The sequence below is a fragment of the Cyanistes caeruleus genome, chromosome 2, assembly GCF_971803275.1.
Source record: "Cyanistes caeruleus chromosome 2, bCyaCae1.hap1.1, whole genome shotgun sequence".
Classification (NCBI taxonomy): domain Eukaryota; kingdom Metazoa; phylum Chordata; class Aves; order Passeriformes; family Paridae; genus Cyanistes; species Cyanistes caeruleus.
Genome location: NC_141702.1, coordinates 25,280,073 through 25,307,585, shown reverse-complemented (window position 1 = coordinate 25,307,585; position 27,513 = coordinate 25,280,073). Strand labels below are relative to the sequence as shown.

Sequence of the window (27,513 nt, the reverse complement as noted above, 5' to 3'; positions counted from 1 at the left end):
AGGACTAGCTTGAGAAACTTGGAATACCTGTTTTAACTCATACAGTGCAGTTCTAAGGGTGGTTAAGAATCACTTCATATACCAAAGATCTTTTATTTCATCTTGCAGATGAACAGAATCTTTCTAAAAAGAAAAGTAAGTAAGTATACCTGACACTGCTCTTCTTCATTATAGACCTGCAGTTTTATGGGTCTATGGCCAGCAAGAGGCATGAAAAAAATCTTTACAAGTGCTCAAAGTATCTCCAGCTGTGTTTTTTTAAACCTATGCCTGTTTCTAAACACTTGTGGGGCCTGCTAACATAATGCTGCATAACCAGATCATAAGAGTTGATTAAACTATATTTTTAATTCAACACAGCACAAAAGTGTATACAACACTGCTATTCTGACTGAAATTTCACAAACAAGGCTTAAAATTGCAAGTCCAGGAAAACTCAGAAAAGAATTTTTATCAGAAAGGTATCACCAACAGGGTTAGGATTTATAAAGTTACATCTCTACTACTCAGGAAGTACTATGCCTCTTATTACTTTTACTATTTTGAGAAAGACCATTGTAAACTGCAGAAGGAAATGTTGTTACAGGAGGAAAACAGCAAAACTGAGCTATATAGGGATCGTTGCTTACAGATAAATTATGTCAGAAAATGTGTCAAATATTTTTCAAAGCTATTTTATTGCTTTATCTTGCTGCAAGAGCAGACAACTGCAGAAGCATTCCAAACTAATATATTTTTTTTTACTCAAGACTCTATTTCTTCATTGGTTTACCAGCTAGAACACAGACAGTAAGAGGGTTTCAGCTTGTTCCTGATGTGTGAGACAACTTAAATTTATATAGCCATTTAAATCAGGTAGATGTGAGATGAAGTAGAAGCAAATCTGAACTATGTTTGCTCTATTTAAGTTCACATACAGAAAAGCCACAATATTAGAATGATTTTCAGAATGTACTCCCCTCCACGTGCTAAACACATACAGCTTTCACTAAAGATACCACCACAAGTCCTAAGGATAAAATCATCCTGTTAGCATGGTACTCTGTTGCTGTTTTCATCTACTTCTCAGTCATAGCCTGGTGTAACACAGGTATGCTGTGGAAGGTAACAACAGAACCACATGTCAATAATTCTGTTACCTCTGCAGTAAGCTGCACAGTTACCACCTAGCATAACTATTTTTAAGGCTGTGGCTCTACAAAGAGTAAGTAACATGGTTTGTCTATTGACTTTTATAGCAGCCTATAGTAGAATTGTGGTTTGTTTTTTTTAAGCTTGCTGAAGAATTGGATTTGTTGCCAGGCAGGGAACACACAACTCAACATAAGCTAGAGCTGACAATGAAGATAATTCAACTAGAACACAAGTCTGGGAGAAATAAGATTGTAAGATGCTACATCCTCTCCTTGAAAAGCTTTAGACATAACCTTGAGATACTAGCTAAAACCTGGAATACGTCTTTTCTAAAAGGAACTTGATATGCAATTTCATAGCAGTGCTGACAAGAATAAAAATCTGTGACACTGTGGCTCCAGAGTACCAGGCATAGGCTGTTCTCTTCTTCCAGTATTGAATGCAGGACAATGCTTAAAATATCCAGCTGGTAAAATGGTATCTACAGAGATCCAATACACAGTATTTGCAGGAAAAGATCAAACACAGAGATGTTAAACTAGAATACTGGTCATATTAAGGTTAGGTGTGATGAATATAACCACACTGAGGCACAAACAAAGCTCTAAACACAGGTGACTTTTACAGCCAGCTGTCCACTGATGATGATACATCTGCAGTATTTCAGGTTATAGAGGACTTGAGGGAAAATGCCCAAGCAATGACCTGATGAAAACTGAAAAGGCAGGCAAACAGAAGCAGTTTTTGAAAGAAATGAGAAGCCAGTTAATTAGTAACAGTTTTCTGCTTTTTTGGTAAATCCAGATAGCATTATTTTCCAGAATCAACACTATTTGGTAAAAAATATTCAGAGAGAAAGGACCACTCATCTTTTAAAGATGACAAAAAGTTTTAACAGAGATTATTAAAAAGGAACATACGTCCATTTATTAAGAATACAATGACATCAGGAAGAAAATTAACTAAAACAGTAGGGAAAGAAAATAAGTGCAAGGAATTGACCATAGAAATCATTTGTAAGCAGCCTCAACAATAATTAACAAGAAAAATGTAATTGCTCATTTATGGTCAGATGCTTGGTTTAGTTGATGCTAAATCTTATGGATTGAAGTCTAATGACTGAAAGATTAACCTGTATAGTCTTAACATCAGGGGCAAAACAAAATATTACCTAAGGCACTGAAAACTCTGAATGCACCCGGTGTAAAAGGTTGAGCTCCAGATCACAGACACACAGAGGCCCCAGGAACAGCATCCCAGTGCCAGCCGTGCCCAGGAGGTGCAGCCACAGGGAGCTCCTGGGCCCGCAGGGAAAACGCTCTGGCAGATCCTGTCTAAGCCACACCAGGCTCAGTGGCACCCCCAGACCTCACTGCATCACCCATGAGCTAACCACAACTAAACCTGCCACCATAGCTCATAAAGAGTCAGTTCACAAAACACGAAACTGAGAAATCTACTCCAAACGCCACGCTCGCTGGGTGAAATGGCCAACTGGACCACATGATGTAACTTGTGGAACTGCAGCAGCCTGGAGGGAAAATTCATACAAAGAATTCGATTTTTAGTACTTGCTTGAGCTTGCTTTTCTTAAAGTTTCCTTAAATTCGAGCCCAACCCAGAAAACACTGCATTCACTTTAAAGAGATGAATAAAGACTGTCAGAAGGCAAAACAATCTAACTTGAAAACTGACAGAATTACCCAAAACTATTTTGAAATTCCCACTTTGCCTATTGAAGCCTGCAAACACAGGAAAATTTTGAGTCCAATTATGCAGTCACTGAAATGCAATTGCTATAGCATTTCCACATAATATTAAAAGTGCATAGTTTAATTATGTTTGCTAAGTGACAGGACATAGTAAACAAAGAAAGGAGTATTACATAATGACTTCCCAAATTTCCAAAAGTAAACAGAAATCAATTAGATCTTAAGTATTTTAGCTTCTAAGAGTAACACCACAAATTAGAGACGAATGCAAGTTTGATAGCAATTCTAACCTTCACGTTTTTTGCTCATCTCTACTGATAAACTTCCAGACATTTGCACCTTATAAATATTATTCAAGGAAGCAAAGAACTACTAAGTAGTCAAAAAGGATTCAGTAAGAGATCTACCAAGAAATGACCTCTCATGCAAGGTTTCATGCAGGTTTCACGTGAAACCTTTCAGGATGTAACTGAGGGTACTGAGAGCTGAACTTGTGAACCCACTCTCCACCACTGCTGGAAGGCTATTCTGATCAGGAGAGGCTCCTGATGGCTTAAGGCAAGTCCTCCATCCATCTTCTGATGGAGCATTAAGGATGAGTGGGGAACAAGGCCAGGCAGTCTTACTTCAGACCCCGGGAAAGCCATAAAGTTAGTATTCTTGAAATGCACTTCTAATTTCTTTGTTTTTAACCAACGGCTTCCTTCTTCTTCTTCTGTCACAAAAGCAAGTACATCTGTGAGTAAGGAATACCAGGTGTCATTTGCCTTGGCTTTGACAAGACTTTTGATACCAGATCCCTGTATCTAAGCTGCAACTTTATAGTCCAGGTTAAATTAGATGGCTGAAAAGCTTTTAGAAGGTTGGAGTGATACTAACCAGCTCACTGCTCGCTGTAAAATGCAAGCAGCTAAGGATCCCATTTACACTGAGCCTGAGTAAGCCAAGCCTCTGCTACACTGTGGACTGTGCTACACTGCATGTGTTGCCTGGGCTTGTGTTGTGCCACTCTTATTCCTTGGCTGCAGAAGCAATTTAGGTGACTGATTGTAATTGAAATTCACCAAGCACAACTGAGAAGTCTGGTACCTATGACAGAATGGTACAGGATGATGGCCAACTCACTGGAGAATAGCTCTTCCAGAAAAGAGCTGACAATCTAGTAAGCAGTAGGTTCAACTTCAGCAGTAAAGACAGGCAGAAAACACAGAGGGTAGAATTTTACAAAACTTGCACCAGTTTATCAAAATCTTTCTTATGCTGTGAGCCCCTAAATTAGACATAATATTCTATATGTGGTGTATTAAGTGTAAAGTAAAGGGGGAATTATCTCTCTCCACCTACCTAACTACACTTCTGCTGATAAAGCCCAAGGTACTATCAACCTTCCCTGCTGCCAGGGCGCCTTGCTGTCTGTACACTGAGCCTACTGTTTGCTTAGATGTGAACTACACTCAATCCAAACTGCAACACTTGTACTGAAAGTTTAAGCAACAGCACCACATAATCCCATTGTGGTTGCTTTCGCTACACTATTTAAGTGGCTTAAGGAACACACATCAGTGGCCAGGGAAAATCTTGGTGACTGACTCAGATTTCAATAGTGCTAGCCAATATTCAGAAAAAAATGTAAGGAAAAAAAAAGAACTAATCCTGAGCTCAGAGTAATTACTTGATGAGAGTATGTTACCATTTGCTATATGAAGTATTATGCTTCAGTGGTAACCATGTCTTAAAAACAACAAAAAAACAACACATACTAAAACAAAAGCTGCTTCTTTTCCTGAGAGGTTATCTGTGGCTTCTAGACACTGTCACAAAGGCAAAGGACATTATGAAAGAAAATAAAACAGATTTCTCTTCTTCAAATATCTCATATCCTTCTCTTCCTCGTAGTAGCATTCATGCCTGGGGAAAAGTTGTCTGCCTGAAAGAAGTGCTCACAATGACCTTCTTCACACAGCTTCTGCACAGATTTGCCAGCAGTGCTGGCAGAGCACCCTGCACCAAACAGCACAGGGGCATTCCTTCTCCACCAGCCCACATCTACTTCTTAGTCCCTCAGCAGCAGAGCACAGGCTGTGCTCATGCCCTGTATGATGTATTCTCCCTTGCACCAACTGAACCCAAGTATCCCACATCCATGCCTGAAAAAACCTAACTTTCTTAAGAGCCAACTACTAGGCTGTGGACCTAATTTCATAATAATTACCCATTGTCTTGGAACCATTATAAAATCCCAAAGTCACAGATCTAAACACAGTGATGGTTTGAAAAATATGCAGCTTAGAAAAACTTTTTTATTATTGCCTCTCTAATTATTAGTTCAATCATCTCTGCTCCTATTTGCAGGCTCTAACAGCATTATCCTATGACATAAGAAAAAAATATAATTAATAGAATTGTCTAGTTTTCCTCTAGAAAGGGGACTGATAATGAAAATGCAGGATTATTCCCCAGCCTAAATTTTGGCAAAAGCACATCATTAGATGATCCACTACACTCCCCCCACCTTCATGCCTGGTGAAATAAGTTAAGATCAAAAGTCCAACTGGATTTGCTATTTAAAACTGTTAGTCTAAAACTGGCTAGTTTTATGAGCAATAAAAGCACTGAGAGGGAAGAAAGAAAACGTAACTACAGGCATGAAGATGCCTGCTCTCCACAGCCCTTTTTTCATAGAGAGGAACATCAGAGAACATACCAAATTTAAAAGCAGATTCACCCCAAGATTTTAATTTGTTCAGTAGCAACAATCTAGAGAAAATTTTAGTAAAGTTTAGAATTATATTTCAAAATAAATAGGTAATTTGCCTTTGAAATCACACTTATTAAAATATCTAACACAGAAAAATGTATTGTGTGTGACAGATAAGAGACTGATTTTAAATTTAAATATATCATAAATTAATTTATAGTCCTTATTTTTTCATTTACATCCACCTATTACATTTCTTTTATTTATTTTCTCATGCAATATGAGCTATCATTAACTTTTATTGAAAAACAGATATTTGGTTTCTGTCAAGAAGGGGTGTCACATGCCTAGCACTCTACAATAGTGCCTGGGAGACTCAACTCTTCCAAAAATTACTTTAAAAGCCTGTCATCTGGAGTAAGAAGTGATTAATGGTTTTATTCATTCACTTTGACAACTGGTGGCATTCTACTCACTTTGAAAAAAAAGTAATTCTACATTTCCACCATCCCCAAAGAAGATTCCCCTGATTCACACTTTAGTTTTAAACAAAGAGGCCAGGGGGCAGTGTGTTGGGATTTCCACATATTTAGGTTTATTTTTACTGTCTATAAATGAAAAGGGTGGAGTAAAAAAAAACATAAACAATGTTTGGGATTAAGAAATACATTCACAGAACAACCTTCACCTCACTTTACCATCATAACTACAAAAATAACAGGGAAAACTCATGGGTTTTTCTTTTACTTAAAAAGCTCTAAGGAGTACATCCAAATTTAATCCATTTTTTTTCATGTGTACATATATAACAGACTGCAGTCATTAATAAACCATGTCATTTTGCTTAACTTGTGACAGATGGTAATAAAGAGACCTTTGCCTTCTGGTATTTGTTCAAGAACACAGATTATTTAAATTAAACATCAAACCTTACAAACAGAGAAATACTAGTATTTACATGAAAAGGAATTTGTTTACATAAATACAGAAAAAAATTATAGCTAAAGAAAGCTTTCACAAGCTCCATGTAAATGGAAACTGAGTATCTTCATTGATCTGTTATTCCCTGATACTTCACCTTATTTTCTGCCTTTCTACAACTCAAACAGTGGACAGCTAATTCAGTGTGCTGGCAAAAATCTACAGAGCAAATGCAAGATTTTACAAAATTTCACGTAGAACTGGAGACTTCCAAATACATCATCACCTTCCAAAATCCATTTTTACAACAAAATATCTATATTATAGTACTTTACTGCCTCCTCCCTCACACAGATGAGCTATCATCAGACCAATGAGATGATACAAAACATTTATGTATGTTGACACTACCAAACGTACATAACTCACATAGGATCTATGCAATAATCCAACAGGAAATTCAGTCAAAAGAAACCCCAAATCAACCGACCATTCAGAATCAGTTGAGCATAAGACACTGATTACCCTACTTTAAAACATCCCTGCAGTCAAAACATTCAGGGATACAGCAGTACACTCGTGGGGCAGGTACGTCGATGGCCACCAGAAGGAAAGTGATGATCCAGTAGGAGCCTGGCAGCAGTGCACAGGTGCACAGATGCTTTCCTGGAGATGAGTCATTATCCAAGCAGAGACCTGCTTCTTTTCAAGCCAGAGGTGAAAACAAAGGCACAGCTGGATAGGGAGGGGGGCAGGGTTCACCAACAGGCCCAATGCTACTACAGCCAAATTTAACTATTCCAGCTCAGATCTGCAGCCTAATTAAATCATGTTTCAAATATTTCAGGAAGAAAGCACTCCAAGAATTCTTGTGATAGCCTGTATAGGCTGTCCATAAGATAGCAGGGTGTGATTTTATTGTAAAAATTCTGTTCAAATATACTGCCTGCTTTCCTACTACAAGGAAAAAGTTGTTCTGACAAATAATTTTCATTTACAAGAACTACAAAAAAAAGCCCACTTCTTCTGTAGCACAGGTAGGCAAATGAGCAATTAATTGAAGAAGTAATACATTAACAGATTAAATACCCTTTGGGAAACTGCAGTAAGATGGAAAGTCATACAATGAGGCCACCCAGAAATTAGCTGCAGCAATACTAATAGTGACAAGCATTTCTAAAAATATTTACTTCATCTATATTTAAAAATCTGAAAATAAATATTCAGTAAGTTCAAAAAGCATATTGCTACTTTTTTCTTAAAAGAGTTCAAAACACTTGAGTTGTGTATCAGCAAAATTAGTGGGATTTTTTAAAATCAGTTTTACAGTTTCTTTTACAAGAATTTTACAGAATTTCTTTTAACCACCTCTTGGCAAAGGCATTGCTGAGATAGAACTTGTGCATACTTTACTGTGACACTCACAGCTTAAAGGAGTGCTCCAAACTTTAAAAAGATTCTATACGTTAATCTGCCAAGACCTGATATGACTACCAGGTGTTCAATTTATATCATGTCTGATTTCAATCTACTAACAGTCATCTCCCATTTTTCCTTCTGACTAAAAAAGGGATTTAAGATTTAGCCCTTCCCCAAAGGTCACACAGTGTTTATCATTAGCCACAATGCCAAGAAGATGTTAATGTCATATGTGCAATGTGCATTCCTTGGCTTAGGACACCATACCACTTTACTAAGGAGAACAGCCATTCTCCATATTTTAATGCAAAATGTGTGAAAAAAACACCATGTAATTGGAGAGGTTGTCATCACAATGTTTAGTGATTCAACCCATTTCTTTTTGCCTGCTCCATAAACTTGCTAAGCCAGAGTACAGTGGATGAAATTAACTCCAGATAGATACTGCTACAGCTATCACATTGCAAATGGCTGTGGGTCACAGGCCACCAAGAGAAAATAATCAGGAAAAATGCAAATTTGTAACAGTGTCATCCCCGAGATGCAGACTTCTGTTTACTCACCAACTGCATATGCTATTACAATTCTTTCTCACTGACTTAAGTGCATTGTTTGCAAATCACTGCTACCCGCATATTAATAAATGACATTTAACAGGTGCCATATTAACTGAGTTTTCAGGTTATCACATTTACCACACAACAAAGAAATAAAATTGCACTTTCAACTAATATATTCAGTTCCATTTTTTTTTCTTTCTGAAATTTGGGGAACAACTTAGTTAGGCAAGCCTTCCACGTGCTTCAAATACTGCAAATCTTGTTTTGTTGGCTTGACTACCATGAAATATCGATGTGAAGATCGAAGCACTTTCATACAAATCAAACCAGACAGGACTGTGCAGAGACCACACCAATTGCATATGCTGCAAATTCTGTACTTAAACTCTTAAACTCTGTATGAAAGATGCAAGAAGACATGAGAAGAAATAGAAAGAAAAAATACTGAATAGAGTCAAATTTCATTTAGCCTCATAACTTTATTTATAATTACTTTATACTAGCAATCTATGTGGTCTCTAAAAGGAACACATGTACTTCAAGTAGTAGAGGAGAAAAAACACTGAAGGATGGATTTTAGAAAACAGACAGCAATGAGACAACAGCCAAAAAAAAGCCACAAAGGAAAGTCCAGTAACAAGTCAACATACAATTTCAGTCTTCTCTTAACACACACACTCTAAATGATTTCCCTGAATATCACTTCTCCCACTCAGAATATCACCATTTTATTCAGGTGACCTGTGCCTTTGACAGTGACCTTGTAATACTCAGAAATGAAGACCAGCTGCTTCTCTGCAAAATTCTCACTGAAAACTTCACCTGAGAGATTCAAAGTCACTGTAATCACGTTTTACCTTACACTGCCTAAGTTATTACCTTACTAACCTTGTATGTGCATATTATAAAAACCATCCATTTATGTTACAGTGAATTACTTTGAGTTAACACTGGGAACACAACACCTGAAATGAATTTCAAGTGACAAGACCATCATCAATCATACTTTCTCCCCATTAATGCCACCACATAAAGCCTTCTGCTCCACTGCTTAAAAACTTAGGTGTTTTAGGAAGAAAATGTTTCACAGATGGTGCTATGTATACTGATACTTTTCTGAATTAGGAGGTTCTTTGTACCTATAGCATAAGTCAACCAAAATAGCGTATTTATTTGACTAATATTTCATTTTAAAAGATAAATCATTATAAATATTAGTAATGCAACTTATTTGATTCCCATTTCTAACTGTTTAAAATACTACATGCCAAATCAGGAAAGGAATCAAGAAAAAAATATACAAAATTAGAAAGCACCAGTGAGGTCTTCCTTTTGCATCAAGTCCTCAAAACCAACAATTTTATTTGTAGACATTTTTTCAGATTACACAAGATAGCAATTCAGAGTAAAAAAGTGCTGGTATTAAATTAAGAAGAAAAATGGTCTATCAAGATTGTATGTATTAATACTGGAATCAAATTCTTGTGGCACCAATTAGTGCTATTTCTAGGTTATATTTTAATTTGCAGACAGTTAGATCTTATATGATGTTCTGACAAAGAGTGTTCACAAAAGCAACAATTCAGAGACCAGCCAAGTTATTACTTCAACTGCTAGGCAAAAAAAAAGGGGAAGTATTTTAAAAAAGTATAATGAATCTATGGCTCAGTTATGCATGGATAATTACAAGTCTTTGTAAAATAAACTCGTCAGCACACCATAAAAGCACTCACACAGCAGGAATATTTACACATTCTCAAGCATCAGTTTATGGCTTTAAAATATATTGTTCAAAAAACACTAAAGCTTTAGGACAAAGCATTTTCTGAATGTAATGTTCATTAAGGTAAAGTGACATAAAGATTCAATGTATTTGATTCAAACACTACTGGGAGGCATCCCAATCAGAGTTAGGTTTTTCAGTATCTAGGACCCCCACACCTTGAATTTATCAGAGAGCTGATTTAGAGAAAGAGACCAGGAAACACAGAAGCTAACATGGCTGTGTGAGCTGGAACCAGAGTGCTGGTTCCTTTCCTCCAACCTCAGCAGAACTACAAGCCTCATGACAAAATATTAGAAGAATAGCCACAGATAACTTGCCCCAACCTAAGAGCCAAATTACTACAGATGCTGATGAAGACAGGGAGATTGATAAACAGTTACCACTGCAAGCAAAACAGGCTCAACGTGAGGGAAATTAATGTAATTTACTGTCAGTAAGACTCAGGTAGTGAGGAGCAGAGAAAAACAAGCCAATGCCTTTGCTTCCCTCTCTTATCAGCTGCACTGTGCTACTCCATCTGAGATTCCCACAGCTTCCACCCAGGGCAGCAGGTGGACAGCAGGCACAGCTGTGCTCGGTCCAGAACAGCTCCTCTCCACAGCTCCTGCCTGCTCACGATTCCCCCTGCTCTGGCACGGGCTTTCTCCCATGGGATGCACTCCCAGAAAACAAAAATCCTTAAGCATAGGTTCTCCACAGGCTGTGGTTCCTTCAGGAATTCTCCATCTGCTTCAGTGTGGGTTCATCCTTCCATCCTGTATCCATGCATCAGATCCTTCTTCTATCCTCTCCCCCTTTTGTCCCACTTCAGATTTCTCTGAAGCAATCCTCTTTTGTGCAGTACTGGGTCCAGTATAGCTCTGATATGGGTCTGTGGGTCTGAGCCACGACACTAAGCTGAATCTTCTGATCTTATTTTTAAAAATATCAGAATTTTAAACTACATTCCTCAAATATGAGATGCATAATTTTGCATGTTACTGTAAACACTGTGAAACCCTCATGAATAAAACATTAAGCAAACTTCTATGAATTTAAATGGTGTTCCATTATAAAACAATAGTTGAGCTAACATTACAGCTCACATGTTACAGAAAATGTTCAAGCTTTCTAGAGTTTAATCATTATTAATGGCACAAGGAAATTATTTACTATCAAATGGGTCAGAGAATACATAAAGAAGGCCTTTGCAGTATTGATTTTGCACATAAAATTAACATCTTCAGTTGTACTTCGAACTGCCAAGAAGGCTTGACTAATACCAACTCCTCTTATTATAAAGCCTTAAGAAATAGCCACAGTTGGGATGTCAAACTTGTTTTTAAATGATGAAAGAGAACATCTGAATGCTTCATGGGCTTGACTAGTGATTAAAGCATAACTGACTGAACTGAATTTCTGCCACTGTCAACATGAAACTTTTTTTAAAAGTCAGTGCTATGAATTATTCACTGCTCTTTCAAAGCTCAGTGCTAACACATCAATTCGCTCTCACTCCATTCCTCCCTTACAACCCCAACTAGAATCGCTCTAACATGCAGGATGGTGACATGCACCTGCAATGTTGTGACCAATGTAACAAGGCTAGGCAACCACCCAAATCATTCAATGCTTTGGAGACCTAGGTAGAGCATCTTCAACACAAGCACATTCCCATAAGGTGTACAATTTCAGAGCACCTTGGAAAAGACAACAGGCTTTTTTTAATTTGATAAAGGAAAGCATTTTTGCTTCCCACTGTTTGTTTACTAAAAGCTCACGGTCAACCTTGGCATTAATGTAACATAACAATACAAGGCTTTGAAAACATTTGTGAAAAGCAATCCAAACTGCCTTCATGTAATTCAATGCTGTATTTTCTAGGATGAAAGTTTTGTGTTAGACATGACCACCCACTTTTAAACCCTGTGAAGAGTCTCATATTGTAAAACAAACAATTCCTGAACTGCTGACCAAATTACTAACAGAAGGACATTCACATACCGTGTTTATCACAGATATCCTAACCAGGTATGATAACTCAAATACTCATACAACAAGAACTTTACCTTTGCCTGACATATTCTGCCTTATCCTCATTTGAGTTCATAGAATATTCAGTGTTAAAAGGGACCCACAAGGACCATCAACCCCAACTCTTCAGTGGGTGACCTGTACAGACACTGAACTCATGACCTTGGCATTATTAACACCATGCTCTAACCAAGTGAGCTAATCTCAGTTCTTACCAACAGAACATAAGTAAAAACCCACAACTGTTTCACTTGTTCCAACAAAAAAACTGTTGCAAAATATCGTAGGAGGAAAGATAGATATGAGCAGAAATAACAGTTGTGTGCATAGGGGTAACATGTTAAATGAAAGGGCATGTTACTGTCTCTGTGAGAAACAAATTCTGAAATCCTCTAGTACAAATTTCTTTAGAATTCACATTATATGCTAAATACCATTTGAAATTAATGAACACTCAGCTCACAATGAATGTTTTTTAGTGCAGCCAGTACTTGGAGTAAGGTTTCTGGTATTCTCCAGATAGAAGCATATAAATTTAGAACCCAAAAAGGCTATTGTCCAAGAGTGTCACCAAACAATACAAGAAGAGTTATAAAAATCAGACTTTATCTGACTTACCGCCAGTGCTTTAGACAGTTTTGTTCTATAGTTATTCAAAACAATGACATCAATCTCCTTAAATGGCACATATGCAAAGCCATCTTTAATAAATACTTTTCTGGCTCTAAATAAATCCACAGCATCTGCAAGTCCAACCTGAGAAAGAAAAACCCACATTATGGAAAAGCAAAATAACACAGCAACAATGTTTACAGCCCTAGGATTCAAGATAGACCAGCAAAACTTTAACTCATTTTCTCTCTTTTAACACTGTCTCCAGACAAAACTCAAAGACTGTGAAATTAAATGTTGACTTTGGAATAGCTAATCATTATTTTGGTGGGAAAATATTGCTTGCTTACAGAAAGTCATGCAACTAGGTAAAATAAACTACTTCAAAGTTTGTGTCTACAACTATTGACCCGATTATGTAGATTTGCATGACTTACTGATTTGTTATTTGAAAATTAATTTCTTTTTCAAATGTCTGGAAATATGTGATTCATGTAAGCTACATACAAAAGGTTTTGCGAACAGATCTGGAACCCAACCAACTTTACTTCAAATAATCAGTGGGCCACATGACAATTTCTTTTCCTCTCCCTTTCTCTTGCAAAACAATTTCTGACTAATAAAATCAGACCAAACCTGATTTCAGCAACAGATGTTTGAGAATGTCTCCATCCTGAACAATATGTCAGCCAGCTAAATTAAATCATTTGTCTGGGAAACATTAAAACTTAAGAGCATTTTTGTGGCAAAAGTAAGGGATGACAGTAAGAGGAGAAAAGACATTATCAGTAGTTCAAAGCTTCCTTCTTTTTCTCAGTCTCTCCCTCCACCCCTATACTCACATGAAGTAGAGGAACTCTCATTAGTCTTTTACATACTTTGATTTACTGTGACTATTAGGTAAAATTAGTAACTTTGCATTTAACTGACAGAGAATAAACACAAATCTGTGGGACTCAGCAGTTTTTACTTACCTTATAGAACATTTGTTCTTTTACTTTAGGCAGACTGAAGCCAGGGGTTGACACACTCAACTCATAAGCCAATTCATTTTTCAGGTCTTCACCAATCTAAAATTAAGAATTTGTTTTAGAAATAGAAATACTTTAGGATAAGGCTTTCTTATTTTATTAGCATGAGCTAAAATATTACTTAATTTATAATATTATCAGTTTAGTTGAAAAGAGAAAAGGAGCTATATATACTGCAAGCAATCACTAACAATTAATTAAGCAGAAACCAGCAAAACACTAGTGGTCAATGGTGTTAAGCAACCCTCCCTCTGAAGCAGAAGGGCAGATTTTAAATTACAGTAATTTTAAGCATTAACAAGAACTGCAAAACACAGTTTTTAGAAGCCAACATCTCTAAAATAAAACTTGTGGCAATCTTTGCTTGTCTCTAGATATGCATTAAAACAAAGCAAGATGAATAAATGGCAGTTAGCAAGAACTTGACTTCATCAGATTTTAACAAAAAGAACAGTTTCACCTTATTTTTAAATACATATTTAACAAAATATTTAACAAAATTATATCTAATCTTATATTCAGGATTCATAGAATTCATAGAATATGCTGAGTTGGAAGGAACCCATCAGGATCGTCCACTTCCTGGCCCTGCACAGGACACCCCAAGAGTCACCCCATGTGTCCAAGAGCATTGTCCAAGCACTTCTTGAGCTCTGTCAGGCTTGGTGCTGTGACCATTTCCCTGTTCCAGTCCCCAACCACCCTCTGGGTGAAGAACCTTCTCCTGATATCCAACCTAAACCTCCCCTGACTCAGCTCCATGTCATTCCCTCAGGTCCTGTCACTGTCACCACAAAGAGATCAGTGCCTGCCCCTCCTCCTCCCCTCACAAGAAGCTGTAACTGCAGTGAGGTCTCCCCTCAGTCTCCTCCAGGCTGAACAGACCAAGTGCCCCCAGACACCCCTCACATGGCTTCCCCTCAAGGTCCTTCACCATCTTCACGGCCCTCCTTTGGACACTTTCTAATAACTTTATGTCTTTCTTATATTGTGGCACCCAAATCTGCACACATTTGCATAACATGCTTTTGATGAAGTATAATGGGAGTAGTCTCTGACAGAAAGGAATTAAAATGTTAAGGAAGGCAGAATACTTTCTCAAAATACAAAGGGACAGAAGTGTCACCAAAGCACAACACATGACACTGCTCTCCATAAACTGGATGTGTGCTCCAATACCTACAAGTGAGCTGATACAAGGCTGCAGTCAAGGTAGATTTTAGGGAATAGTCAGGAACCAAACCCAGGCCATCACATTCAATAAATATGCAGACTCCAAATGCAAAATGAAGTCACCCTATGTCTTTCCTCTCCACTGGAAAGGGATGTGCTTAAGCAGTTTTCTAGTTTTCTTCTCTGAATGTGGCAGAATATCTAATTTGTTGACCAACACTGATACACAGTTAAATGGGCATTTATACAAAACTTTTTTCCTTCTCAACTAAAAAACCCAAGAAAACTAAAAAAAAAACCAAAAAAAACCACTTCTCCTGGAAGTCATAAACCATTTAACTTCAAACTTGGAGGAGTAGCTTAGAGAAAAACAGGGATTTGATGTATGAATATGAAACAGCCAAGGCAGCAATGTTGAGAAGGTTTATGGTTACCCTGTCTGCATCTTGATGTAATCTGTAGTACTCTCTCAGGAAAATCAGCTTTAAAAAATAATAATAAAGATGCCAGCTAGGCAGAAGAATGTAGCTTTGAAGAGAGAGGAAATACACAACAGTATTGTATTCTGCATGTAAAAATGTAAAGCTCAGCAGCCTGTAAAGAAAGCATTCCTCTTTAACAAAGTACCTGTATCAAAACAATTAAATGTTTCTATAAATGAAACAAGAAAATACTCTCATTAACAATCTCATTCTTGTTAGACTTTGAAAAATTCCTGCTTTTCAAACATGACACACTGAAACTGTATGCAAATTTCACACAGTGGTAACAACACTCCATTATTCCTTCCGGAGTATCTATTTCTTGTCTAAGTAAGTATAAATCTAAGTCACTGCAACAGCCTGCAAGCTTGCCTTTCACCTACCAGAGACGTAAGTTTTCATTTTAATTCCAAAATGGTGACTTCAATTTTTAAATGTAACCATTTTATGCATTCTTAGTAGAATTTCCTTTGGAGAATCTGTGCACTAGGTCATTCCAAACCCTCACTGACCATATAGAAACAGTACAACACATTGTATAGCAATGGTGGTTACAATTCCATTATTTCTTCTAGGATATCTTACTAAAAATAACTCCATCAAGCCAAGTCAAGGACAGAGTGGAGCTTTTTCCTGGAGAGCTATTAAAGAAGTCCAGAAATTGTTTTACAGACAGGCCAGCAATACTGGGAGGAGAACAAGAAGAGGGAAAGGCAAGGATTCCTTATTTGTTCTTCCAAAACAAAATAGTTCAATTTCATCAACAAAACCCTTTTTTTAAGTATTACACTTTATTTCAAGAGGAATTTATTCCAAACTTCACAAGTTGTCTACATCCTCCTTTATTAGTAATTTGACCATCTCAATTTTGTACAGATGTAGTGACAGTTATCTTAGATATTCTTGCATGTCATTAGCAAACAATTTAACATTGTTGGGGTAAAAGCAATCCTGGTGAACCCTCAAAAAAACAGGTTAATGGACCATGACTAAAGATTTAGGTAAGACTGCGGAAAGTGTGACCAAAAAACCAGTTTTATCAGAAATTGTATTTTTTAAGCAAACACAGACAGTATTGCAAAGCACTATTTATTGTATACATAAATGATATACATAAAGCTGTTAAATAATTTCCTTCTTACAGGCTCAAGTATCTTATAGGTTAAGCAAACATTCAGCAGCCCCACAAACACTTTGCTCCTTGCCTTTTTACCAAATTCACATGACCTCCATGTTTTCAGCTAATAGAGAGAAAGAGGAAACAAGGACAATCCTAACCCCTAACTAAAGCAGGAAAATTACTCCAGAATGCATTCAAAAATAAAATTGGCTTCCCTAAAGACTGCAACATGCAAAATAACCTTCCATTGGCACTAATGATTTCACCATTTTCTCATCAAATCGACTGAAGTTGCAATGCAAAGAAATGCACTACTCATAGACCAAAGTCAGACTCAAGCTTTCAGTGAGGCCATGCCTGTATCACTGCATCCAGAGCATCGTGAAACATGTATCACAGTTTTTCTTGGTTCACAGAAGCTAGAAAAGTTTATTTTTTACTGTTGTTTTGGGGGGTTTTGAATTATTTAAATAAGAGCACTACAGTTTGTATATCTAATAATTTCATCCTAAAATAGCACCTGCAAAAACACATTTCAGTAATCATTAAAAAATGAGATACAATTAAATACAGGTTTTAGGATTCTGAGATTGGAAAGATAAACAGGCTGCTTAACTTCTGACCAAATTTGGTGATCTTCACCAGATAAAACACTGTGTTGCTCAAAATATTAATAAGTAAATAAATACAGAATTCTTCTGAGGGTCTCACCTGATGACCATCTGACCTTCCACACAGAACTGATTAAACTCTCCTCAAAGAAAACAATTCACTCCTTTTGCCTCGTTCATTTGCAGCCAGTTTAATAAACCACTTATCACTATGTCAGACTGCTTTGCACAAGCAAAGAACACCAGGAAAAGGATCTCTCCTGACATAGGTCAGGTAGCATAGCTTGAAACAATTCAACAACTCATCATAAATTCCTGAGACTTAGAAATAATAAAGACTGAAAAAGAGAGGAAGTGAAAGAAGCAAGTACTCAGGAGAAGCTGCATTATTTCTAATTTTCTTGCTTTCTACCTGCAGTTTATTCATTGACTTTTAATCACAGAACTGTCCTGGAAACACAAAGACACATAAATTTAGATTAAAATATGAATAATTTAATATGCAGGGCTTGGTTAAACAAACAGAGTCAGTGAGGTAGTCCAAAAACTTCAAAATAAATTTTATATCCCTACTCTGTTTTAATGAAGAGACAAAGACATTATAGTGCTATATATGTGCAATTACTTAGTTTTACTGTCTCTAAGTCTCCCAATAAGGAACCAGAACTCCACACACAAGTCCTTTCCTTTTCCAAAATTCAGCTTCAGGTATTTATGTGCACTGGTTTCCTTAGGAAGTTAACTTTCTAAAATCTGCTTTTAGTTGCAGACCACCTAGTACTCTAATAGCACAACATCCTTCCCAAAAACAGGTGGTGTCAATCGATACTTTGCTAATTGTGACTCTAAGCATAAAGCAGAAAAAAATAAGCATTTCCTAATCAATCTTCTCCATTGCCACACATCACACTACAAACTAAGCTAGCACTAGAATACCAAAGTATTAACCTAGATACCATTAAATTTGAGAATATAAATTTAAAGTGTAACCAGCCAATTAATGAATACTGGCTTGATTAGCAAAGGACACCATTCCCAACTCTCCTATCAATGAAAAGGATGAAGAGCCTTAAAGAAAACATTCCAAAGGCTCATAAATCTGTCATTCAAAATGATGATTATCAATTTCATTTTGGCCAAGCACAAATTAATTAAGAAGGAAATTTTATCTTCTGAAGTACTACAGCTGTGTATTTTAGCTCAAGTTCAGCCTGCTGGCATACCTAAAAATATAAATTGTAATTATTATCTATTATTATTTATTCTTATCCATCAATTGAAACATTGTTGGGCTTTTCTTTTTGAGTCAAGAGTGGGCACAGAAAAAACATTCTATGATCTGCCTCACTATACAGCTAATTTATGGTTACCATAATCACAGAGAAACTCAGTGATACAGGTTCAGTCTCCCACATCCCTCACAAACATTTCCCTATATCCATTTAAAGGAAAGCTGAACAAAACAATTACTACAGAATTACCTAGAAACACTAACTCAATCACATTAGTCACACATGACTAAAGAGCTAACAGAAAACCCTTCTGATAAATACATCAACAAGATTCTTTCATTTACAAATCAGGATAATAACATCAGATGCAATTTTAAAGAAACTTGTTAACAAATGTTTTTCTAGATTCAATCACAGGATTAGCCTGGAAGAGTGTTTCAAAGTTGGCAGATCATTTTCTGAAGCTTATGCCCAAAACAGCAGCTAGTAAATTCTACTTGGAGAGTAATTACATCCTGCAGAAACCATCCTACCAGCTTTTATGCTGCTGTATTAAGGAACAATATAAACAACTCCAAAGCTACTGCATTCACTGCTATGCAAAAAATAAATTCATTTTTCAAACATTATTCACCTCAACCACTATAAAAGAACTTAACTTGATTATTAAAAAAAAATTTCTTCTTGTACAAGATATGGGTATAATTATTAAAAATACACTATTAATTTCCCAATTTTCTCTTTTCTCATTCCCCATAAGAATGTCTAAAATACTTATAGAAAAAAGGAGTCACCTGATGACACCTTTCTACTTGTCCATACTAAGTTTCTTCCAAAATCACCAACTGCTAAGAACTGAAAATCTATAAGGATGAGGTGAGGATTTGCTGTTTTTTCACCTTTTCCAAGTCTTTAGATAAATGGCAGTCAAGTATGAGCTGGACAACAACTAAGTGCTAGAGTACATTTCCGCTCCTTCTACCTTAAGCTGAAGAGCCTGGTGTACAAGATCCTATTTTCCCCTACATTTTTGGCACAGCTGTCATTTCAATTTTATTTTAGAAATCCAGAGTTACAGCAGAACATCTGCCTCAGGATTCAGACTGTATTCCAATTGTTGTCTAGGTGCTTTCAGCTAGATTAAGAAGAAGAATGTTTTTATTCATCGTATCTTTACTGTAGCCTTTCCCACAACTTTTGTTTCAAAGCAAATAACTTTCTCAAAGCAGTAAAGAGAATGTACTTCATCCAGAAAGAGCACATACAGTACCTAGGACTCAGCCTTACTGTGGACTGTAAATCTCCTAATTAACTCAAATGATGAAGTACACAAAAGCATTTAGTAAGAATCATAGTGCCCCAGTGCTCTAAAGGGGTATAAGTAACTGTACATTTGGTGGTGTAGTTTGACTTTACTTCCACAAGTCAATTTTAAACAATAAGAAAGACTTTCTAAGGGTCCATTTAGTTTTCTGCAGATAATCAGCATCTGCTTCTAATCAAACTGAGATGATTGCCAAATTAAAACTTTTAATTAGCATTTTGCATCATTTACAAACTGTTGTTCATTATGCTTATGAAGGTGAAAAAGGAAATCCCCAGTAGCTATATATTTTTTAATCACATCTATTACTCAATACTACAATTTCATAGACTATCACCAACACCATATGTGCAAATAAGTATATGCAACTAGAATTACTGCAGCAAAATGCACCAGTTTTCTCCATAATTAATAACAAAGTAATGCTTACAGCTCAGGGATCTGTTAGAGAAGAGTAAATAAAGAGGCACCCCATACATCCTGCTAGTGCACCCAAAAAAAAAAAAATTATAAAAAAAAAATTAAAATCAAGCTTTATTTTAAAAGTCTGTGAGAGAATATTATCACTCATTTTAAGCTTAAATATTTTAATCAAACCTTATCCCATCTACCCATCCCTCAAAATGTTAGCTCACTAGAATATCCAGGCTGCTTGGCAATCATCTAATCTAATTACCTTTAGATGAGAATAACTCACTACGTTTTTTTCAAGTAATAATAGTACATGTTTCACTGTCTTATTTAACAAACTCTAGCACTTAAAAAAACCACCCTAATCCCAAACCTTTCCACACACAATTCTGTTTCTGTTATGACTCTAAGCATGGATTTAAATGACAGAATACTTATGTATTTGGCAATAAGGTACATTTCCCACTTAAGCATGCATCACTTACGACCTTTGCTGTCAACAGTAAGATAAGCATCATTGGTTTTCAAGCAAAGGGGCAAACACAATATTTAAGTAGTGGAAAAGTAAGATATAATTCAGAACCATTTCCTTAGCAAATGCAAACCATAGCCTACTTGCGTAGTTATTATCTTAGTTTGGCATAACTTTCCACACAGTAATATAGATTCCAGACAGTTTCTACTTATCCCTATCCTGTTTGGGAAAGGAAGAAATATAATTTGATGCCCCTGAAATGAAAAGCCATAAACCTTATCAGAAGGACATTCTGGATTAACACCTGTTCCAAAATGAATAATTATAGTCACAGCCCTTTAGTGGTTAGACATGACATTGAATATTCTTTCAAATGTATCTGTCCTTAACAGGGACACAAACTAGTCCCCATTCCCATTAATCCACATCTGACTTCAGGATCTTCTCTACCAAATAAAGGCAGTCATAAAGTGTTTTTTCAAGAAGCTGAACTACAAATATTTATACAACTGCCCAACTGCCAAGATAAACGTTTTTGAAGAAAACATAATAGTGATATCAGAAAGTCTCTCATAGGACTACTCTGATCATAAAAATGGAAATTAAAGAAATTTAATTTCTACTGCTTAAAGCAGCTAAAATGCACTTCAACTGCATCATCAAAGAGCTACTATGGAAAAAAAAAAAAAATCTCTAATGCATTTTGCTCTTTCCATTTTATTTTGCAGTTCTTATTCCTTCCTTCAAATGTCTGCAGATGCACTAAAGACCTTGAGCTCCCCCAACCGACTATTCCCATCTGCCATTCCTTCCCCATTACTATGATCCAAAGCATTTATTAAAATAATGTGCTTTATAGTAGCATCTAAAAATCAGGACATCTGATTCTGGAATAACTGGCTGTTACCCAAAAAATAAGGTATCTAACGTAAAAGTTATTTAAAAGGTCATAATGTTTTAAATTTCAAGAGGCTGTTCAGAGGTAAGAAAGTTTAATCTAAACATGATTTTTTTTCTGCTCTGTGGAGTGAAAATAGCAAAACATGTATTCAAGATGAAATACACTACACTTAGAAGTTTATTTCTTCTGCACAACCCAGAAAGATAATTGTGAACAGAAGCATTGCAGGAAATATAAATCCAACTATACAACATCCTTACACCACGGATTAAGACATGGTAATGACTATTAATTTTCATTTCTTCTGGAAGCAACAAAGAGGTACTAAGAGTCTGAAGATAAAGAAACTGGAACAGTCAAAATGATGACCAGAATAGCACCAAAAAATAAATTCATAATTCAATTTTGTATTCTACTCCACTCCATATTCCAATATGCAAGTTAAATTCCTGGAAAGGTACAGCAAAAAAATCAAAGCATCCAATACTACTTAGGAAAAAAACATGAGACAAGCAGCAAATCCACCTGTGTAAAAAAACCCCAACCATGTTAAGATGATTTCACGGCTGTTATCACAGTGCACAGACCTCAGGGACATAAGAAAAGCAGGTGTCATATTGTGTCAAACACCCTTGAAGTCACCAAAAGACACTTTCACATGCAAATGACAAAACAGTTCCACTGAATCTTCTATAATCTGGGTTCAAAACCCATTGGAAAAGCCATGTGTGGAAGAACTGAACTCAAAACAGAAGGATGTCTTAAACCACATTCCACAATCAAAGTAAAATTTAATACTTCAGTTCCTAACCTGTATATTAAAACAGGAACATATCACATACTAAAATGCCATGAGGCTGGGGGCACTGCAAGAGCTCTAGAGAATGGGATAGAGAAGAAAATCTGATCTAAAACTGTAAAAACGGCAAAGGACGCTCACAGAAATGACAAAACAGCACACAAAGAAAGGCTTAAAGAAGAAAGTATAATGATGGATACAAGGCAAATACAAAGAGACAGAAAAAACCAAACAAACAGGAAAAAAAGCCCTACCTTTCTCAACTAGTGGATAGAACAAGAAGAAATATGTTTGGTTTGACATTATTTTTAAAAAAGCTAAAAGCAAAGTAAAGCAGCAGAATGATGACCACCACTGTGAGACTTGAATACACAGATGCAGGGAATTTTGCAAGCAAAGCTGCAACGTTTACACAGGCAAGGCAAATGGAACTACTGTCATCTTCAAAATGCTGCTTGGAGTGTTGAAGGAAAAAAAAGAAAAAAAAAAAAAGAAAAAAAGAAAAAACAGAACAAAATAATCCCACACAGCAATTTGAAAGTAACCACAGAACAATTTGTCCACCTGAACAGAAGAGACCCTAAGACCATCCCCAGGGAGAGAAAGTGTGACTGGTTAAGGTGAACAGGTTTTGTGGCAAGTTTTCTCAAGAACCAAGTGAAATGGACTCAGAAGTTCATTAAATGTTCTAAATCAGCACAGGATGTATCACAGCCCTACAGCTGCAGCTGCTAAAAGGACTAATCTTCCATTTGATGTCTAAGAACAAGTGGCAGGTCTCGGAGACTTAAAAAATTATGCAAGGCAGAGCAGACAAAAGGCTGAAACCCAGACTGAGGGCTTCAAAGGAAGTGTTTCTAACCATGTCAAGAACAGCTTTGTAGTTGAAGCCCAAATATCACTTACCTGTAAAGCCATTTATTTTATATAATTCCTTCATATCCCAAAAAACATACTTTGAGATTAAAATATTTCCTACAATGACTACTAAATATTCACAAATTTCCCTTTAAATATCTTTAAATCTGTTAGTGCCTTTACTGCCAGAAACTGTCAGGCATCATTGATGTAATTACTCATTTATAGCAAGATTTTAATACTTTAATCTCCTAAATTGATGTAAATCTCAACTGCACACCTGTGTTTTCATATTCTCTTTGATGGGCTCTGTCACCTTAAATGTCAGTATTTACTCCTCTTGAATGCTGCTTAAGGATTTCCGATGCTCCCTACGTGACTGACTTTGCACATAGATTATTTAATATGCCTTGAGTGCTGAAAATTACCTGCCATACATAAAAAGCTTCCATATTTATCTGGATGATGGTAGTACTGTCCCTTAAATAGCTTAATCTTTCATTTTTTAAAATATTTAAAGTATAAAACAGACTAAAAACATTCTGAAACACCTTCAGAGCCATTCCATTATTCCCCTTTTACTGTGATAGAAAACCAATAAAGGTATCAGGGGAAAATACTCTTAAAGCACAAATGTATTCTTGCTTTCCTTTTACCCTCATCCTTTTCTCCACATTTTACTCAATATCATGCACTCTACCTCTTGCTCATGCTGGCATGAATTGGTAGGTATAAACAATAATATTTCAGAGTACTATAAAACTTTGAGCACCAAAGCAATGTTCCACTAGGCTGGGCAGCACCTGCTCAGGCATCTTCCACACTTGTCAGAGAAGAGACTAGCCAAAGCTACTCCTACAAGTGATTAACATGCAATCTGCATGTTAGTAGTTCAAAAAGTATCTTTCCCCAAGAAATCCAAGTCCCAGAAGCTTCTTAGAGAATACTAAAGAGGGACTAACTTAATCCAGTGCCAGCTTTGTAAAAACTTTCCAAGGAGTTATGAAGAAGAACTTATGTAACCCTCAAATTCCCATGATTTGTACTAAATGTAGATATGGGAATTCCAAGCAGACAAAATTGTTTACTTAAGAGAGATTTTTTAGTGTTATGTGTTTTTTTTATTATTGCTTGACTTGTGGGTGAATAAGGAATGCTAAATGTATGGCAAACACTAATTTATTAAAAATGTGGCTAACTTTTGAGCTGTGTAAGCAGGACTATTGTTTTTTATTTTTTGACGTATTTTTAATGAAGCAAATGCTTGCAAAAACGTTGACAAGCATGTTTGGATGTTTCTCTTGTATGTAAGGATGCAAAAACTACACTTGAAAAGGTGTTTACGAATACATGAATGTTTTTTAATTTCCTAGAAGATGGATATTTGGTGATATTTGTTTGCTGTAATTACAGACTCTGCAATCTTTGTGGATTGACAGTTCTTGTAGATGCAGGAGCTGCACAAGTTGACAATCAGGACAAGTACTGATGATTGCTTTTGCTTGATCTTTAGAAATATGAAACATTTGCATAAGTGCTTGGCATTTTGATGAAAAAAATGCATGACTAAATTTTGCTTGTTCAAAAATGTTTGGGAAGGCTTCCAAGCAAATGAGGACATGCCATGTCATCTTTATACTGCTTTACCAACACCTAGTACAAAAATAGTTACAGCTTATTTTCACAAACATTGTAAAAATTTTGAATTGCAATAATCCTGTGCATGTTCAGACATATTCATCATACTGAAGTCCTCATGTTTAGCTTGAATATTGTTAAGTTTAAAGCCTTCCTTTTTCAAGTGAAAGGCATCTGTATTATCAGGCAAAACTCCCCAGAGCAGGCATTAACTAATTGTAATAAACACTGCGCCACATATTTTGCTCTATCAGCAATACAAATGTCAGACACTAGATATAAGAAATCCTATTAAAAAAATTAAGACATTAGTTTTCCTTAAATTCCATTTCTATTTTTAACTACAGAAAGCTCTTGCTCTTTGATTACAAATTTCTTGAACCATGAGAAGAGAACTATCATATCCAACTCCCTGCAGCTGACCATCACATAAAAAAAACCTTTGGAAATCTGGTATTTTTTCCTCTAGTTATCTTCAGTCTTTTCAGAATTTGCTAAATATGATCTTTTTATTAAGTATTCAAATATCTTCAATACAGAAAGATCTTTAAAACTTCTTAAATATTGTCCATTAGTGGGATTGAAGATTTATTGACTCTATTAAGCAATAATCCTCAATCCACAGAATCTCGGAATTTTGTCTGCAAAATCCCTGCAAAATATATATGTAAGTATCACTTTCTCATGCATGCAAGCAAGGTAAGAGGTGACAGTTACTGAATTCTCAAATTTAGGTTCGCTTTGTTGGTGCTGTAAATGAAGACAACTGTGAAAAAACTGTGGAAGACAATCCATTTATTCCTCCTCCCCACAAGAGTTGACCAGCTCTTTTAATAAATACTAAGCATCACATTTTACAGTGGTTCTTAGAATTGCTAACATTGCTATGCCAGACTATGCCATGGTCAAGCTTTAACAACCCTGGCCTTTCTCAGATTCTAAAAGCAGAATCAATATCTAGAAAATGCAAGGGACCTCTCCTCTTGTTAAAGAAATTTAACTAGGAGTTTCTTAGTGCATCATAAGCAATCAAAAGCTTTGTAATAGAATTTCTATCCCTTTACCCATACAGAAAATGGAGCATCAGAACTTACTTCCTTTTTCTGAAGACCATCTCTTTTTCTAACAGGTAGAGCACAAAGTGTGATTTCCATCTTGTTTTACGCACAGTAAGGCATGAAAACATTGTAACTTCTAACAAGGAAACATGAGGAGAATTGTTCATCCTGATTTCAAAGGAAGCATTTCCTTTTACAAATAGAACACTGAGAAAAAGAATACTGCTTTTAGAGTGGCCGTACTTTTGCAGTGGCCTCTACATAGCTCCATAGCATTTAGACCTTCAACAAATACATATGGAATTCATTAGTAATATTCAAATGTTTTATACATGGTAGTGCAAGGAAGGATTAGTTTTGCCTAAATTCCCAGGGGAACTGGAAGCAGGGGGTGAAAGCAGTAGCAGGGAAGGATATTTTCAATGAAGTGATGCTTTTTTTTGCCTCAACAGAGGTAAGGTTCTTAATCATTTTGACATATTGAAGGCACATTCAGCAGCACCAAACCAAGCCATACTCCTAGCTATTTCCAACAACCTGCAAACATTAATTCATTCTTACAAGTCTGAATGCTGAAACTGTGACAGGAGAATATGAAGCTGGGGAATAAGCAACAAAAATACAGCTCCACAAACACACCTTTCACTGAAAGGTCTGTTGAACCAGAGAATGGCATTTCTAATAGTCTGTCAAAGACACAGGGAAGTCTGTGTTAAGAGTAACAATGCACAAATCCTATTTTACCAACCTGCACTGATACCAGATATTTCAGTCCAGCAACATATAATGTACATCAGCCACATATCTTAGAATATTCAAGTTATTCTAATAAGAGGTATTTTAAGAGAAAGGCTTTCTCAATTGAGTGATGATTGAATGTTAATTTTTATTCACTCAAGTTTACAACAAGAGCTACAGGCAAAGCTGGAGTTTCCCAACAGTTCATAGCAGCAGTGAGAAATACTGTTAGAATCATTAATGTAGACACTGCAACAGACATTTTCCTTTAATCCACTCAGACAAACAAAACAGTTTATAACAGCAGTCGCTCTTTTGCAATATCCCTAAAACACCAACAGTTGTTTGACTCAACAGGTATTGCATTTTCAAGGTTTTTCATCAAAAGAAATAGAATGAATTTAAGTCAAAATATAAAATGTTTTGAATTTAAGTTATAAGGAGAAAACAACTGTGGAATAAGAGCATTTACAGAATTTTGGACAACTTATATTCTGCATTCTCCATAGCATGTACTTAATGGGCAAAACCCAGATTGTCTATTAAAAGAAAATAGGATAATTTACATGTAAGTGCAAGTCTAAGATAAAATGAAACTCATTTAATGGTACATAATTTCTCTTAAAATTATAAATAAAACCGTAACCACAACTTGTAGCTACAGTATTTGACACCAGCCTCTAACTTTTTGTTATTTAAGCTAAATCAGGTTCTTGGTTATATACCTATAGCTCCAGTAACTCATAGAACATGCACAAACAAGAAGTGTCAAAATGGTTTTTAGCATGCACAAACATGTAACCTTGT

At 36.1% G+C, this 27,513-nt stretch overlaps 1 protein-coding gene across 1 annotated transcript in view; it reads right to left on the bottom strand.

Annotated features, from left to right (window-relative positions):
• PRIM2 (DNA primase subunit 2) overlaps positions 1-27,513 on the bottom strand; it is a 91,282-nt gene that overhangs the window by 55,477 nt on the left and 8,292 nt on the right. Inside the window, exons 5-6 of the mRNA XM_023922442.2 lie at positions 13,830-13,925; positions 12,862-12,999 (exon numbers count right to left, since the gene is read on the bottom strand). Of these exons, the coding sequence (XP_023778210.2) occupies positions 12,862-12,999; positions 13,830-13,925 (234 nt within the window). The remainder of the gene's footprint in view (positions 1-12,861; positions 13,000-13,829; positions 13,926-27,513) is intronic.